Below are 18,051 nucleotides of genomic sequence, written 5' to 3'. Positions count from 1 at the left end.
ATTTAAAAAATTATCCCTTTTTACTATTGCTTGAAATGTTAAAACATTGATTCTGAGCCACTAAAACCATCTCTAGCTTTTGAAGAAATATGAAAATATAAAGCTAATATATTAAGATTAAATAATTGAACATGGGTATTGCGTGTTCTAAGCTTGTTTTAACTTAGCAATGACTATAAGAGGAACCTCCATACTGTATTTATTCAATATATTCTAACAAACAACTGAAGTACTTAAAAGAGAGATGGAGCCACGTTTTTGTGTGTGTGTGTGAACAGTATTAGTTAAGGTAATTGCATTAATTACACAGATAATGACAACAGAAGTCATTTTAGGCATTCCCTCACATAATCTGCTATAGTGTAATTGACACTCAAATGTATGTTCAAATATTAATGAATAAAATACACACTATTCTTTGTCAATAGAAATCATTTATGTAGGTAATGTCATAATAGCTACTGCATTAATAAACATACCACAATAAATTTTACTGCAGGTACAATTTAAAGAAATTATAAAACGAAAATACTTAAATAGAACATTCTTAAAATTTTAGTATGGTACACTTACTTGGAGTTGGTTTTGGTTTGTCTAAAAAAAGTAAAAATAAAAGGGAAAGAAAGAAAAGAAAAGGTCATTTTCTGGCTATAAGTAAAATATTAGACTTTTATGTTTCATAATTCTGTTTGAGTTAAAATAAGAAAAGGCTAAACTTATATTAAAATGAGCAATAGGCAATGCAATTTGAGCAATTTAAAAATCATGTTCTAATGAATTCCATATTCCAATAAAACTTCAAAGTATAGGATCTTCTTGATTTCTATCTTTGTAAAGTCTTATATTTCATCTGATGCAAAATGAATGCTTAAGATAATCTGAACTCCTTACTGTTCCTGAATGGCATAAAAGATACATTCTGCTATTGTCCTTTCAGAACATATTAATACTAATTAATATTAACTATTTAAACTTTTCCAATCCAGTCTTTTGAATGTAGAAGCTGACTTTATAAAATCTCAAGAAAAATTAGTGAATTGTTGGTGAAAAACACAAAACTATGCCATCCAAATACATGATTTGTTTCTCAGATATGCTTTGTCCTCTGAAATTAACTAAAAGCATTAATTATGCAGTCTTACATGTAAATAACTATTTATTAATAAAGAACTAAATATTTCTTGATGATTGTGAAGAATTTGAATCATCCAAAAATAAATTAATTCATTAACAGGGGAAATATAAGTTAATACAATTTTTAGAGAACAATTAGAGAAACCTATAAAAATTACATTGACTGTATCATTTCACTAAAATATTTAAGGAATTTTTACCCTAAATATAAATTTACAAAACTAGACAATTATATTTATAATTGTATATCATTAAAGAAAGCTTGTCAGATAACTTAAATATACTTCAATCAGAGACTAGTTAAGTAAACAGTGTATAATAATACAATAGAATACTAAATGAAGAAATGCTTTGTGTACTAATATAGAAAAATCTTCAAACACACTCTTAAACAGAAAAACCTAGGGAAAGAGCTATTTATAGTATATCATGACTTGTGTAGAAAAGGTGAGTTATATATATATATATATATATATTTATATGTATATGTATATATAATTTGTAGACTATCACTTCTCCAGGGGATCCTCCAGACCCAGGAATTGAACCTGGGTCTCCTACATTGCATGTAGACTCTTTACACAGCTGAGCTACCAGGGAAGCAAATTTGTATGCAGGTATGTGTGTATATGTGGGCTTCCCTGGTGGCTCAACTGGTAAAGAATCTGCCGGCAGTGTGGGAGGCCTGGGTTCAACCTCTGGGTTGGGAACATCCCCTGGAGAAGGGCATGGCAAACCACTCCAGTATTCTTCCCTAGAGAATCCCCATGGACAGAGCAGCCTGGCGGGATGCAGTCCATGGGGTCGCAAAGAGATGGGCATGACTGAGTGAATAAGCACATGTTTATATGTATATGTCTTTTACATATATTGCTAGATGGATACATTAAAAAATAACAATGATTACCTATCAGACATTATTGGATACTTGGAAAATGGGAGCTGGTAAAACAGGAAAAGAAGGGGAAGAGGGAAGCTTATTTTTGCAGTGAACCTCCTGTATGCCTTATTGTTGAACCATGCCAAGTATTATATATTTTAAAAATTGAATTACAGTTTTAAAAGTATTAAGCTATTATAGACTCGGATGGTTTCTATTTAAAGAAATTATACCAAGTTGAAATCCATGATTAATTTTCAGTGAAATATAATATGTACAGTTAGATATGATATTTTACAGTACATCAACAGTGACTCAACATTCATGCTCATGCTCAGTCGTGTCTGACTCTTTATGACCCCATGGACTGTAGCCCACCAGGCTCCTCTGTCCATAAGATTCTCCAGGCAAGAATATTGGAGTGGGTTGCCATTTCCTACTCCAGGGGATCTTTCTGACCAAGGGATCAAATCCATGTCTCTTGTGTCTCCTGTATTGGCAGGCAGACTCTTTCCCACTGCACCATCTGGGGAGCCCCGCGTCAACCTTACCAGTATGATAAATGATGTCAATACTGGCATCAGTAAAACAATGAATATTTTGGAAGGATCTTGTGAACCATGAAAGCAAATACTATTACATTAACACAGCTGTATTATAATAGAATGCTTAGCATTCCATATATATTGGTTATAATATTTAGCAAACTGCTTATCAACACTACCATAGCCCTTATGTCAGATAAACTAGGTTCTATTACAAAATCACAAGACTAAACATTACCAGGAAAGAAAATGAAAAGTGCTTATATGTTTTGGTTTTATTTTCAAAGGTAAAGAAACAGTGAATTGGGATAGAATGCAAACCAAAAAGGCAAAATCACCTGTTTTTATAGACGGAGATTCTTTTCCTTGATGTTCAGCTTTTTCTAGAGAGAGAAATAAGAATTAACTCACAGTCTGTAGATTGTTTGTGTAGCAAGCATTTCTTATCTATATATTTGGAGGTAATCCTCAGTTTGTATGGGAAGCATGCTCCCAAAGTCATTTGCATGTAACTTGGAACACGGATAGCATATTGCCATGGAAACATGTTATAAACAAGATCAGGTTCATTCTCAGGGCATCCTGTAAGATACTTTGAAGATGTTAGCCCTCTTGGTATAAGAAGAGGATAGAATATGACAAAAAGGAGAATAATTGTAGGAGGATTTTTCTTTCTTTGCTGAAGCTTGAGTCATTCTTTGGAGATATTTTAAAGCAGATGATATTTGTCTTGGCATTTTATAAGCTTCCTTTTTACCTCTCTGACTTCTTCTAGGTCCCTTCTTGGCAGGACAGAAGCAATTTGGTACCGGTCATTTGTTTCTTATTGAAAATTTAACCTGCTGCTGCTAAGTCGCTTCAGTCATGTCCGAGTCTGTGCGACCCCATAGATGAAAGCCTACCAGGCTCCTCTGTGCCTGGGATTCTCCAGGCAAGAACACTGGAGTGGGTTCCCATTTCCTTCTCCAATTTAACCTAAACTTGCCTTATTCCAGAAAGTATCACACTTTGTATTTTCATTTTCCTGGACTACCCTCTCATTTTAGGTTCAGTTGGAACTCTCACAGATGAATCTCAACTAAACCTAGGACATGACAACTGGAACCACAACATGTACTTAATATTCTCAGACCTTTGAAAAATATTTGAATTAAAGTAAATTTTAGGAGATATCTTTCTTTCATCAGAAGTAGAATTTCAAATAAAGCCATTTAGAGTAAGGTATTTTGAATGGAGTTAAGATTATGTGGAAATAGAATAGATCACTGCCAAGTGCTAGTTCTTACTAATCACCCCCAGGTTTATTATCCCTGAGATGTTCTGGTTTACCTGTCCTTTCCTTCCCTCAGCCTGAATTTGGAGATTCTCCACAAGCAATATTATTTTCTCCCCATCATCTTGCACCAACAGCGAAGTGGGTGGGGAACTGTGGGATCTATGTTTCATAAGATTTAATTGGATATTTGTAAAGTAAGGATTGATAGCATTCAAGAATGAACTTCCATGATCTTAAAACTGTATAAATGTTAACATTACATAAGCATGCACAATAAAATAAGCCAATATTCAAGTTATTAAAACTGTGATAATAATAGTACTTCAAAAGTATAATAAAGTAAAAATAATATAAACTATATACATTTTATACTGCATTCAAAATACATGCAATAAGTTCTAGGAGGTAAATACATTCTATTTAGGCTCCATATATTTCACTTTATCTCCTGAATCACTAATATGACCTCTTAACTGTCCTCACCAAATCTATCTTTGGATCTTGTCAATTCATTTTTCATAACTGATCCAGAGAACATTTGACAAATTTTCACTCATACCTTCATCTAAGCCTCTGTTTCACAAATACATATCATTCAACAGCCAATATCATAATTCTGAAACAACTTCGTATATATTTACTACTGTGACAATGGGCAAAAGTTCACGCTTTTCTGAGACCATTGGTCACTTTTATAACTCTCTACACCTGTAACATCTGTATCACTCCTGAGCAATGAAATGGATGATCTTTAAAATATATGCTCATAAGAAAATTCCATGATTTTAATTAAAAAGTGGCAAAATTTAATAATTCATAAAATTATGAAAAACAATAATACCAAAGATTACCTAACATAATTAATGCTGCTTAAAGCAAACAAATGTGCTTCATAACACCAAAAAGTGTATATTATTTCATTTTCTTTTGTCATTCATTACGTATGTTTAAAAGATAGCCCATTTATTCTAGCTTCTTAGTGTTATTTATAGCTTGTGTAGTCTCACTCTTTTAGTATTAGTAATACAATTTCCATAGATTTTTTTCCATATGATTATAGTGCATTATTAATTAGTAGTGAAAGACAAAGGTGTTAAATCAAAGCCATAGCAATAACAGTAATTTATCACCTACAGCAGTACTTTAGCATTAAGCAAAACTAAAAATAACAATTGGGAAAAATAAGCATATTGTAAAAGCTGAAATTGCCAAGTAATAGTTTTCAGATTTTATTGTCATCTCTTACTTGTTGGTTTGGGTTTGACTGTGGAGAATGAAAGAAAACAAGTGACATATGATGAATACAAACTATGGAAAAAATAACTCTTTGGCATCTGTATTTGTTACTTCATTTTAAGTTCTTCTTAAGATTAATTCATTCTCTCTGAACACTGTCATTTCACTGTCAGCAAATATGTTAATCACACTGCTTATTGAAAACTAAGATGCACAAACTTCTGTGCAAAATTTGAACCAATCTATATATTTGAGACACAAATACATTGGGCTAGTTTCTTCATAATCTCCAAATACCCATATAACTAAATGAGATACTCAAGGGGTCATATTAACACATTGAGTGAGTGAGTGAATGAAGTTGCTCAGTTGTGTCTGATTCTTGGTGACCCCATGAATTGTAGCATACCAAGCTCTTCTGTCCACGGGATTTTCCAGGCAAGGGTACTGGAGTGGGTTGCCATTTCCTTCTCCAATTAACACATTAGGGTGAAAATTAAATGAATGCTAGCCAAAATTATAAGCTTAAGCAATAATTGGGATACAGTATAATGGTCATATGAGGTAATGTGAAAATAGCCTTATGAGATTTCTTTCTAAAGAAATAATAGTTCACAATTTCTATAAATAATTAGTTCTTTCCTGAATTCTATTATATTTTCCTCTGAGAACTATACTTAAACCCTGATTATCATGATTATCTGTTAAAAGAAAGAAACTGCTTCATAGTCCTTTTCCTTTGGAAAGATTTTTAGTAAGAAATAGGACTCTATTCATGGCCAAGGTAGTAGCATTTTCATTTTGGGATCAAATGGAGGCGATTCAGTCTTTTAAGACGTCAGCTGAGATGAAAACTTACTTTTGTTCATCCTTTTAGGACGGAACTCCAGAAATGAAAGAGTGTGTACGTTTCTTTTTTTTTCCTCTCACATTAAATGATGAGTTGATATTATATATTCTGTTGATCATTTTTCAAGGCAGATTTTAAAACATTATATAATCACATATAGTCTCTATGAAGTTCTCATGAATGAAAATTATTCCATCTCATATATGAACAGCAGACAGATTTTTGTGATTTTAAAATTGGAGAAAATGTGGTTTGAAAGTGAGATTAAACACCTAATAGAACAGGATAATCAATGCATGCATAGCTTTCCTTGCAAATTATATGTAAGCTTAGGTCAATCACATTAAAAAAAAGTAAAGTTATATCACTCTAGTTTTTCACTGTTAATTTTTATTGAATATATCTTTCAGTTATTTACAAGAACCTAGAATCTTAGAACTTATGACATAAAGTGCTCACACTCCAGTGAAGATGTGTGTGTGTGCATACCAACATAACACAAAACTGATACATAGAAGAAAAATTTGAAGCAGTTTATTTACCTGTTTTTTCTATCGTGGTAGCTTTTACATGCTTGACAACTTTTTCATCTGTGATAGGAAAAGAGTTACCACAGTGGACATTTTAAATGCATCAGTTCAAAACAGTGACACATTTCAACCTTGATATTTTGTATTCTCTTTGAAATAACACCAATACTGAGACAACCTTAGCTATTTTCTCAATTAGACAAGTGATATCTTTTATTCAAATTGGATGGGAGCACAAAGAAAATCTGTCCAGCTGCAGATGTCCTTTGCAAGTTTCTTGCCACAAAACTTTTTCTAATTCAAATGGTCCCCTAACCCCTAATCAAAGTACACTGCATTCTTTGCCTTCACTGTATTTCACTGCATTTATCTATATAGGAGTACACATAAAACACACAATTCCTTTTCATTATTGAATAAGAATGGGAAAAAACAATTTATCTTTCATGAGCAAGACACCTCCCTGAGAAGCCAGGACTAGCCTGAAAACCTAAGTTTTTATGTCACAAAGATGGGGAAGGGCAAAGGTGGTATATTTATGGAGTGTCTTCTGTGCTGTAGATTTTTGCAGACATAGTTAAAGAGATTTGGATCAAAGTAAAGGGATTAGAATAAAGATTCTATATAAAATTAAGCTTATCAAGTATTCAGCAGTGGGAATTAATCAGTGAAATATTCTAATTGGAAAGTTTCACTTGGAAACAGAATTTAGAGTATGAACATGATTACTGAAACAAAAGATGTGGCTACTCTCTCCTGCTCTCAGGATTTCATCTCAAAAATGGGTGTCATTCGGGACAATAAAGACACAGGGTTTATTATTCATGATATCAGAAGGTTCTAAAAGTTGTTTCTAAAGTTTTGCTTATGTCAGTACAGACTGCTTTTCTTACCACCCCACAGTCAGGCTCTGCTTTCCTTATTTCTAGCGACTCAAATAGACTGACACAGATTTTCTAAAGTAAAATCTTAAAAATATAAGCAGAAGTTTCCTAAGATATGTTTGGAGAAGGTGTTTTTACCTTTTTAAAGATTCTGACCTAACCATATTCACAATGTCAGGTAGACTATTCAGCCTAGAATAAAGGACCATGTTCTACAGAAAAAACTGGGAATTGCTACAACCTCAAAATTAAATTCATATTTAATTGGGTTACATTAAAATTTAAATAAAGTTTCTATTCTTAAATAAAAACTAATGATTAAACTAGTCTTGGCAATTTTTTTATTTCTTTTCATGAGCAGAACCCATTGGCTTACCTCCACTTTCTGTAAAGTGTAAAACTAGGAAGAAGAAGAAAGGAAGGGAGGCAAAAATGAAGGAAAGAAGGAAGGATTAGAAGCAGGAGGAAACGGCTTTCTTTTTTATTTCCTTTTCTTGAGATTTTTGGAACTGAAGATGATCACGTTTGAATGGGCCACTCTGAGTTACAAGTTTTCTAGGGACGTCTTGCCCCAAACAGAACAAAGCAAAACAAAATATAGAGCCCATTAAACTGAATGGGCATTCAGCATTCAAATGAATGCTGGCAAAATGGTCTTGGTGCTAAGCTAAGTTTCTGATAGGAAAAGATCATGAGTTATCTAGTTATATCTAGCAGGCCAAGTTCTCTCAGCACAAAAAAGAAACCAAAACAAAACACTGTGAAGATGACGAACATTAGAAGCTGAGTGACTTAACACATGAATCTTTTCTAATAATGTTAAATTTGACTCTAAGCTCATCATCCTGCTAAAGTTAGAACACTGGGAGACAATTTGATACTACAAATACCACCTGAAAAATACCTGGTTTACCATGAGAAATAGCCTTTTCTGGTTTCACTGTTTCTTGTTCTGAAAATAATAAAAAGAAAATATTTTTGGATGTGTGTGTTAGTCACTTAGTTGTGACTAACAGTTGTACTCTTTGCAACCCCATGGACTGCAGCCCACCAGTAACCCTGTCCCCTGTCCATGGAATTTTCCAGGCAGGAATACTGGAGTGGGTTGCCATTCCCTTCTCCAGAGGATCTTCCTGACCTAAGGATCGGACCCAGGTCTCCCACATGCAGGCAGATTCGTTTCCCGCTAAGCCATAAGGGGAATCCAAGAATGCTGGAGTGGGTAGCCTATCCTTTCTCCAGGGGAACTTCCCGATCCAGGAATCCAACTGGGGTCTCCTGCATTGCAGAAGGATTCTTTACCACCTGAGCTACCTGGGAAGTCATTTGGATATTTAGAAGCTTTACAAATTAACATATGGTGAATTTAACATATGGTTAATTTAACATATGAATTAACATGAATTTTCTCTGTGAAATGGTCCAGTGATTTGTTAAGTAGAAAATAACTGACAGATTTGAACAAACGTGCCTATGGAGAAGAACTGTTCCTCAATTTTCATGTCATCCTAGTTTAGATAAAAAAAACTTTAAGGTTTTGGTTGCATGAAAACAATACACCAAGATTTCTTATTTACATTTAAACACCTATAATTTCCAAAACATAGGCCATAGTAAAGCACAAATACTTAGGCATATACTGCATATATATTATTAAAATAATTAATTTTTTGTTAAAATTCTATATTAGCTTTATAGATAAAATAAAGATACATACTGTGTATTTGAGCTTTTTCAGATGAAGCTAGAACATAAACATTTATAATACAAAAAATCAATTAATTTTGCCTGCTAAATTATAGTATTTATAATAATAAATGAAAGTTCTAAATAGTACTAGACCTAAACAGAAGTTTTAAATGGTATTGGTCCTCTGATTAAAAAAAAAAAAAAACCAGACAAAATGCAAAATATTTATATCGGGTAACACTCATCTGCAGCCAATAAACATACTTAGGAAAATAAATCATAAGACAGTAGTTTGGCATTTTTAAACCTTGGTACATTAAAAAGATTTATTTTTTATAAGAGAAACTAGGCTCAAGTTTACGAAGAGTTGTCAAGTAAGTTCTGGTGAGAATTAAAGGAATAATATAGTATTGTATATATACATCTAGACTTGGATTTTTGAGTTTGTTGTTGTTTAAGAATCCTGCTACATAATAATTATAATGTAGAAATATGATGAAGAAACAGCATCCATAGAGCCTGAGGGCTTTTTTTTTTTTTTTACTTGCCTCAGGTGAGTAGCTAGTTGGTACCAGAGCTAGGACTTACACACACTAAATAGCAATGTAAACTTGGAAAGATTGCTCTGATTTAGGTCAATGTTGCCTCTTAATAAAATCATTGTTAGTCTGGGACAGTCTCGTAGTGAGATTACCCAGGGTTTTGAGTAGACCAAACATGGGCACAATTCTAGCTTCAACATTTACTAACTGGAAAATCTTGTCTATTGCACTGTTTCCACAGATACTAAATATGGGTAATAGCTGTCATGTTACATGCCTCTCACAGTGAAATGATCGAAACTGAATCTTACACTATTCCTTAGCTCACGCAGATGCTTGCTAAATTCTTCTCTTTCCTTTCAATTCCCAGCAGTCTATGATTTTTATGACTCTGGTGTGTTATCAGAAATAAACTCACAAATTAAATATGACTAACACCAGACTTTGAAGAACTCTAAGAAATGTCTCTTGAAACCTGGAGTCTCTGCTGACATTCATTTAAAGCCATATTCCAGATATTCTGTCTATGGAATATCGCCATTCTCACCTAATCCAGTGCTGTAAAAACATATGGAATAATGGAGTAGGGAAAACAGTGAGGATGTGGAAGACACTGTGTAAATCCCCACTGGTGTCATTTTAGTTCTAAAATAACAGCAACATTAGCTCTGTATCTATTTAAGAATAAAATATTGTTACCTGGTTTTGCTTCCTTTTTAACTTGTGACTCTGAAGGGAAAACAAAAGACAGAAATTTTAAAATCTGAAAAAAATAAACTAGAGCACAAATTCATTTTTGGACACTATTTTGTTTTATTTACCATAATTTGAAAAAGCAGAATTTTAGTAAACCTTATCCTACTGGCCTGCCAGTATTGGACTTAAACACACAGTAGTTAAAATCATGCCACGTACTTGTCTGTCATTAAGTTGTTGCTACTGCTAATGGATTTCAACCTGAATTTTCTGTTTTCTCAAGATTATTGTTGTAGAGAATAGCCCCAATGTTAACATAAGATAAATGACTTGATGATAGGATTTGGAAGAATATTTTTTGAAATATATCTAGTCATGATTCAGAAATTCAGACAATGTTATGACTTGTATTATACACTGTCGCTGTTCAGTCTGTCCGTCGTGTCTGACTCTGCAGCCTTAGGGACTGCTGCAGGCCAGGTTTCCCTGTCCTTCACTATCTCCTGGAGTTTGCTTAAACTATGTGCTGCTGCTGCTGCTGCTAAGTCGCTTCAGTCGTGTCCGACACTGGGCGACCCCATAGATGGCAGCCCACCAGGCTCCGCCATCCCTGGGATTCTCCAGGCAAGAACAATGGAGTGGGTTGCCATTTCCTTCTCCAATGCATGTAAGGGAAAAGTGAAAGTGAAGTCGCTCAGTCGTGTCCAACTCTTCAAGATCCTACACACACACAAAAATATGTTTAACTCCTGTCTGCTGGGTAGAAGGTGGAGTTTGTAAGTGAAGGATGTCGATCTTTAGTTTAGAAAACTCCGAGTAGAGTGTGGAGAGCACAGCGTGGATTCTCTTCATTGCTTATAACAAAATGAGAAAGAGAAGATAAATTGAGGAGTAAACTATTATTTAAGAGGAACCAGTACTTGGTGACTGAGAAAATGCTCACCCTGACTAGATAGTGCACCCTGGAGACAGGACCAAGGGTGTGGCTGGAAAGAATCATGGGTCCAATCTTCCACCTCAGCAAAAGGCAGAAATAGAGGTGTGGTGACCCAGGGAGATCTGTGGGGGACCCTCTTGTGCAATGACTTGGATCTTCAGGAACTGAACTCTCAAGACGAGTCATGTTTTTGAAAATTTTATGCAAATGAAAATAATGCTGGCCTGGACAGAAGCGAACAGAAACAGGATGAAATGAAAGAATATTAACTCTAATGACCAGCCATGATTCACCGGCTTGGATGATGGGACTTCCTTGGGCAGAGAGGGCAGGACTGCCATCCCGGTGGGCCAAGAGGCCAGAGCCACTATCCCTTCACCTCAGGTCCAGAGAACACAGCACTGAACCAAAGAGGACATTTTCAGGCTTTGACATCTAATGGAATCTTCCCTGCTATGTGTTGGATTTACTTGGGACCTGTGACCCTTTTTTCTTCCTTCCAATTTGTCCCCTTTGGAATGGGAATATACATTCTAACCAGTTTCACATTTTTTTTTTTTTGAAACAGCTATTTTTCTGGCTTCACAAGTCGAGAGGAATTTTATGAAAGAAGAATCATACCCTGAGTTTTACCCATACTGATTTAGATAAAGAGATATGAGAATTTGAATTGATAAAGTTTTAGACTTAGTTCAGTTCAGTTCAGTTCAGTCGTGCTAAAATTATTAGGACTCTTAGAAATGTTGAAATGGAGTGAATGTATTTTGCTACATGTGAAGGACACGAACTTTGGAAGGGTCACAGGGTAGACCTTTGAAAGCTGACTCGTGTTATCCTAAAAGATGTTCTGCAGTCCTAAGCCCCAGTGACTCAGAAACAAAAAAAAGTGAAAGTGTTAATTGCTCAATCGTGTCTGACTCTCTGTGCCCCAGTGGACTGTAGTCCATCAGGCTTCTCTGTCCATGGGGTTTCTCAAGCAAGAATACTGGAATGGGTAATCATTGCCTCATACCCTGCTGACATCTTGATTTCAAACATCTAACACCCAGAACTGTAAGAGAATACATTTCTGTTGTTTTTAGCCACCTAGCTTATGGCATTTTATTACAGCAACCTCATAACAATGGCAGAAAGGCAATGGCAACCCACTCCAGTACTCTTGCCTGGAAAATCCCATGGGCGGAGGAGCCTGGTAGGCTGCAGTCCATGGGGTTGCGAAGAGTCCGACATGACTAAGCGACTTCACTTTCACTTTTCACTTTCATGCATTGGAAAAGGAAATGGAAACCCACTCCAGTGTTCTTGCCTGGAGAATCCCAGGGATGGGGGAGCCTGGTGGGCTGCCGTCTATGGGGTCGCACAGAGTGGGACTCGACTGAAGCGACTTAGCAGCAGTAGCAGCAGCATAACAATGTACTGGTTCAAAATTGGGAAAGGAGTATGTTAAGGCTGTATATTGTCACCTGCTTATATAACTTATATGCAGACAAATCATGAGAAATACTAGGCTGGATGAATCACAAGCTGGAATCGAGATTGCTGGGAGAAATATCAATAACCTCAGATATGCAGATAATACCACACTGATGGCAGAAAGCAAAGAAGAACTAAAGAGCCTCTTGATGAAGGTGCAAGAGGAGAGTGGAAAAAGCCAGCTTAAAACTCAACGTTCAAAAATCTAAGATCGTGGCATCTAGTCCCATCATTTCATGACAAATAGATGGGGAAACACTGGAAACAGTGACGGACTTTATTTTCTTGGGCTCCAAAATCACTGCAGATGATGACTGCAGCCATGAAATTAAAAGATGCTAGCTCCTTGGAAGAAAAGCTATGACAAATCTAGACAGCATATTAAAAACCAGAGATATCACTTTGCCAACAAAGGTCTGTATGTGAAAACCAGGTTTTTTCCAGTAGTCACATGCAGATGAAAGAGTTGGACCATAAAGAAGGCTGAGTGCTGGAGAATTGATGCTTGTGAATTATGGTGCTGGAGAAGACTCTTGAGAGTCCCTTGGACAGCAAGGAGATCAAACTAGTCATTCCTAAAGGAAATAAACTGTGAATATTCATTGGAAGGAGTGATGCTGAAACTGAAACGTCAATATTTTAGCTACCTGATACAAAGGGCCAACTCACTGGAAAAGACCCTGATGCTGGGAAATATTGAGCGTAGGAGGAGAAGGGGGTGACAGAGGATGAGATGGTTGGATAGCATCATCGACTCAATGGACATGAGTTTGAGCAAACTCCAGGAGACAGTGAAGGACAGGGAAGCCTGGTGTGCTGTGGTCTGTGGGATTACAGAGTCGGATATGACTTAGCTACTGAACAACAACATAATACTAACACGGTTGGGAGACATGAGTCAAAAGTTAACTGTTTTGAAAATCATTGTTGTGTTTTCTTTTAAATAGTGCCTGCTGCCTGCTATTGCCCTCAGAAATGTTCATCTGACTCAGGAGCCCCCCAGAATTAGAAGAGTAAGAGCAGCTGTTTCTCTGACAGGATGTCTGTGTTCTACAGCAATGAGCGAAAAATAGTCTTCAGTCCTTTGTTTCTTCTGAACGATATAAATTTATCAGTGATTTCATCTTTGTAAATAGGACTTTTTCTAGGAAAATGTAGTATATGTTTGTTTTATTTTAAAAAGTTGTTCAAGAATAAAATTTCAGTATAATATTTGCACTCAGACAGAATATTTGCAAAAAGATATGCTATGGGGTTTTCTGGGAGGCTCAGCTGGTAGAGATTCTGCCTGCAATGCAGGACACCTCAGTTTGATTCCTGGGTATGGAAGTTCCCCTGGAGAAGGGATAGTCTACCTACTTCAGCATTCTTAGGCTTCTTTGGTGGCTCAGATGGTAAAGAATGGAACTCAGGGAGACCTGGCTTCAATCCCTGGGTTAGGAAGATCCCCTGGAGGAGGGCATGGCAATACATTCTAGAATCCTTGCCTGGAGAATCTCCATGGACAGAGGAGCCTGGTGGGCTACAGTCCATGGGGTTGCAAAGAGTCAGACATGACTGAGTGACAAAGCACGGCACAGCACACACTCATCATAAACATGGAGTGCAAGTATGAATCTGCACATTAAATGTACATACCTGGCTTCTCTTGTTTTTTCACTTGTGGCTCTAAAAATGAGTAAACATTAGTAATTATGATTGTATAAAAATATTTATTTCCTATTCTCATGCATAATTCTTTTATATCATATTTATTATTTTCTAATCATCAATATATTTAATTTCCTTCTCCTTAAAATTGCAGCAGATTAACACACACACAAGTAAAGATTCCTCATTACCAACCACAATAAGAATTATTTTGAGAAAACATTGGAAATGTGCACTAAGGATTTTAATGAGAAATTACTGAAAGGTATTAATTTGTTCATCCAAGGAATGAAGGATGAAGAAAAATTTCAGCATAGCAAATCCTCAGAAATACAAGATAACCAGCACATTATCTACACAAAATAGTTAAACCTTTGACTTTATGCAAAACACTCAACAATGGAATCAGAAGATGAGTAAAGCATACATTTAAGATTTTTAAATATTTGGCATGCACATAACATACGTGGAGACTTGGGCTTGACTTCTTTGCCTAGAAAAAGTTTAAAAATTATTAAAAATGGAGTCATTTCATTGTTATTGGATCAACATTGTGTATGATAGAATATCACATATTTGAAAGTCAAACACTGTAGATCCCAACTATCTTTATTGAAATTTTTATAGGATATGCACGTTAATGTCCAAGACAAGTTACTAATTGAAAAAATCATTTAAAATAACAGCAGTTTAGTTTCATGGCACCATCAAAAGATACTTTTTTCACAAACTCTTGTATATAATGTTAACTGTTTAATCTAATGTTAAGGTAGAAGATATCATTTTATTTTGAGAAATTACTTTTAGCCTTTCATTACCCAAAATGAAAAATTCAAGACTACTGTTTTCATTTCCATTAACACTATAAATATGTTATTTGTTCCAGTATGATATATTATGAAGTGACTGCTGCTGAATCTGCAATTCTTAATGATCTAAAGTATACTTGAATATATATATATATATGAATTTATTGCATATTGGATTCTTAGTGTAAGGGTTCTCAAATTTTCTATGAAAGTTCATATATATATATTTTTTATTTATTATTATTTTTTTACTTTGGAGCCATATGATCTCTGTTGGAGATCTATGGAGATTTTTTTGGAGCCACTATTTAACTCTGCTGTTGTAATGCAAAAGCAGCTACAAACATTATGTAAATGAATAGACTGGCTATGTTTCAATAAAACTTTACTTACACAAGCTGACAGCCAGTCTGCAGGACATTGTTTGCCAGCCTCTGCCCTATCCATAGTCAATTTTAACTTTCTCTCTTGTCTCAACAAAGATTTTAACAGCAAACAAAGCACCTTTGATTCTGAACTGCCATATAAATAGCATTCAATACCTTTCCATCACTGCTCAACTAAACTTCTAAAGAATGTCAGCTTTACTTGCTTTTTCCATTTGTTGACTCCCATCTAATTATTAATTCACTATCATCTAGCATGTATTCCCAATGTTATATTTATTAGACATCTGTGGTCACCAATTCTCCTTACTTTCCAATATCAACAAACATGTAATTATGTGGATCACTTTCTTCTTTCCAAATTTCTGTTCATTTGTCTTCTGGGAAGGAAGAACATAACATTTTCTACTATAATAAGATAAACATTTATACCATTCTCTTCATTCTTAAAAGTGTCCTAGTGACTTTCCCTCCTAGCTAAGATAAAATAAAGGGACTTGATTCGTTTTCATACTTGAAACTACAGGAAACAGAAGAAAATTATATACAATAAGGCTGGACAACAGACAATAAGAGGGCAGTGACTCTTAAGTGATGGAAAACAAATGACGTGTGCTCTATGATTATCCCAGCTTAATGCTGTGAGGAGGTGCAGCCAGTTAGTGCAGGCACGGAGCGGATTTGGTGACATCTAGCTGGGAATCTTGAGAAACCAAGGCAATGAGAGGTCAGCGGTCAGAATATAAAGTGTTAGTTGCTGAGTCATGTCTGACTCTTTGTGACCCCCTGGACTGTAGCCCACCACGGTCTCTGCTCATAGAATTCTCCAAGCAAGAATACTAGAGTGGGTAGCCATGCCCTTCTCCAGGGGATCTTCCCGACCCAGGTCTCCTGGGTTACAAGCAGATTCTTTGCTGTCTGAGCTACCAGGGAAGCACCAGAATAATGTCAAGTAGGAAGCTAAAGATACTAGAAAGAGATAGAAAAGAGATAAAGTCTGGGGAATTTGTGGAAGGCTCCCTCAAGTCTTCAGCAAGTACTGACCAGCATATGCACATAAGGAAACTACTTGAGGTAGAGGAAGAAATATAAATATTACTACTGCAGTCTGCAGTAAGTGTTGAAGTTGGGTACTGTCAGCCCATCAGCTTTGTTTTTTTTTTTTTTTTTTCAGTTTTGTTTTGGCGATTCTGGATTTTATTCTGATCCATGTAAATGCAACCCACTTCAGTACTCTTGCCTGGAAAATCCCATGGACAGACGAGCCTGGTAGGCAACAGTCCATGGGGTCGCAGGGTTGAACACATCTGAGGGACTTCGCTTTCACTTTATGTAGACTTTAGAATTACTTAGTTAACATGCACAAAATAACTTGCTGAGATTTTAATGGAAATTGCACTGAATCTATAGATCAAGTTGGGAAGAACAGACATCTTGATACTGAATCATCCCCTTTACATTTTATAAAGGGAATATCTCACAATTTATGGAAACATTTCCATTAAAAATTTTTTTTTTCTATCAGAGTTTTCTTCCCTCCATTTTTTTATTAGGGTTCAGCTATCTCTTCCTCAGAAAGCATTATCTGATATGGCTGCACAACTTTTCCCCTTTATGTACCAACATTATGTTTTGGATATCATGGTCATTGTTAAGCATAATCTACTGCCTAGAACATTCATCTTCCTTCTTCATCTGGCTAAATCTTATTGATTATTCAGACCAGCTCTGGGGTCTGTGGTGAGACTCATGTCACTCTCCTCCTATGAGGATGGGCTGCCCAGGCTTGGGGAAGGGGAGCGCAGGGAAGGTGGATCTATTTTTCCCATGCTCCTCAATGTATCTACTTATTTCTTTGCTTCATTCAGGTGTTTTAATCCCTCAGAATCCTTGGCTCTTGTGAAGTTATTTTCATACACAGATAGTTGTTTGGACTGAAGTTTCTTGAGAGGAAATGAACATTAGAAATTCCTATATCACCACCTTGCCAATGTCAGTCCTAAATATTCTTTAGCTCTTTTACCTTCCTACTTTCTCATCTTATACATTCAATTATGACAGTATATAATACCAGTTTATATGATGGTACTTCACAGGCAAGCACACTTGCAGATATATGAATGAATAAAATGCAAGTAAGTGTCTGTTTATACATGGTCTAAACCTAAATATTTCCTAAGGTCCATATTTAGGCTGAAATAAACATAAGGACAAGTGTAGAATTATTTTTGGAGGAGCATACTGTTAAGGCAGCAGTTTTCAAACAGTCACACCACCTGGGAATTTAAAAATGTAAATTCTTAGTCCCATCCCTGACCTTCAGAATCATAAGCTCTAGAGGTAGGCCAGCCTATCAGGTATATCTGATACATGTTGAAGTTTGAGAACCACTGTTTGATAACCATGACTACATTTGTTAATAGCATTCATTTAACAAAAAAAACTAGGGCTTTTTTTTTTTTTTACAATTCTGAATTCCAGCTAATGGTGTATCTTATATTTCAGCAAACATAGTTTAATTAAAATCAGAGAAA

General features: G+C 35.5%; 1 protein-coding gene across 50 annotated transcripts in view; it reads right to left on the bottom strand.

Moving 5' to 3' along the window:
• TRDN (triadin) overlaps positions 1 to 18,051 on the bottom strand; it is a 409,007-nt gene that overhangs the window by 33,873 nt on the left and 357,083 nt on the right. For 24 of the 50 annotated variants that reach the window (XM_069599059.1, XM_069599060.1, XM_069599070.1 and 21 more), the window contains 10 exons: positions 14,789 to 14,815; positions 14,311 to 14,340; positions 10,266 to 10,295; positions 9,053 to 9,079; positions 8,240 to 8,287; positions 7,712 to 7,735; positions 6,464 to 6,511; positions 5,082 to 5,099; positions 2,898 to 2,942; positions 574 to 594 (listed from right to left, as the gene is read on the bottom strand). In XM_069599059.1, coding sequence (XP_069455160.1) covers positions 574 to 594; positions 2,898 to 2,942; positions 5,082 to 5,099; positions 6,464 to 6,511; positions 7,712 to 7,735; positions 8,240 to 8,287; positions 9,053 to 9,079; positions 10,266 to 10,295; positions 14,311 to 14,340; positions 14,789 to 14,815 — 318 coding nt within the window. The remainder of the gene's footprint in view (positions 1 to 573; positions 595 to 2,897; positions 2,943 to 5,081; positions 5,100 to 6,463; positions 6,512 to 7,711; positions 7,736 to 8,239; positions 8,288 to 9,052; positions 9,080 to 10,265; positions 10,296 to 14,310; positions 14,341 to 14,788; positions 14,816 to 18,051) is intronic. The other 26 variants (XM_069599071.1, XM_069599073.1, XM_069599084.1 and 23 more) reach the window with 7 other exon arrangements.

The sequence above is a fragment of the Ovis canadensis genome, chromosome 8 (assembly GCF_042477335.2).
Source record: "Ovis canadensis isolate MfBH-ARS-UI-01 breed Bighorn chromosome 8, ARS-UI_OviCan_v2, whole genome shotgun sequence".
NCBI classification, from domain to species: Eukaryota; Metazoa; Chordata; class Mammalia; order Artiodactyla; family Bovidae; genus Ovis; species Ovis canadensis.
Note: the sequence above shows the minus strand (reverse complement) of the source record. Positions and strands in the feature narration are given on the sequence as shown.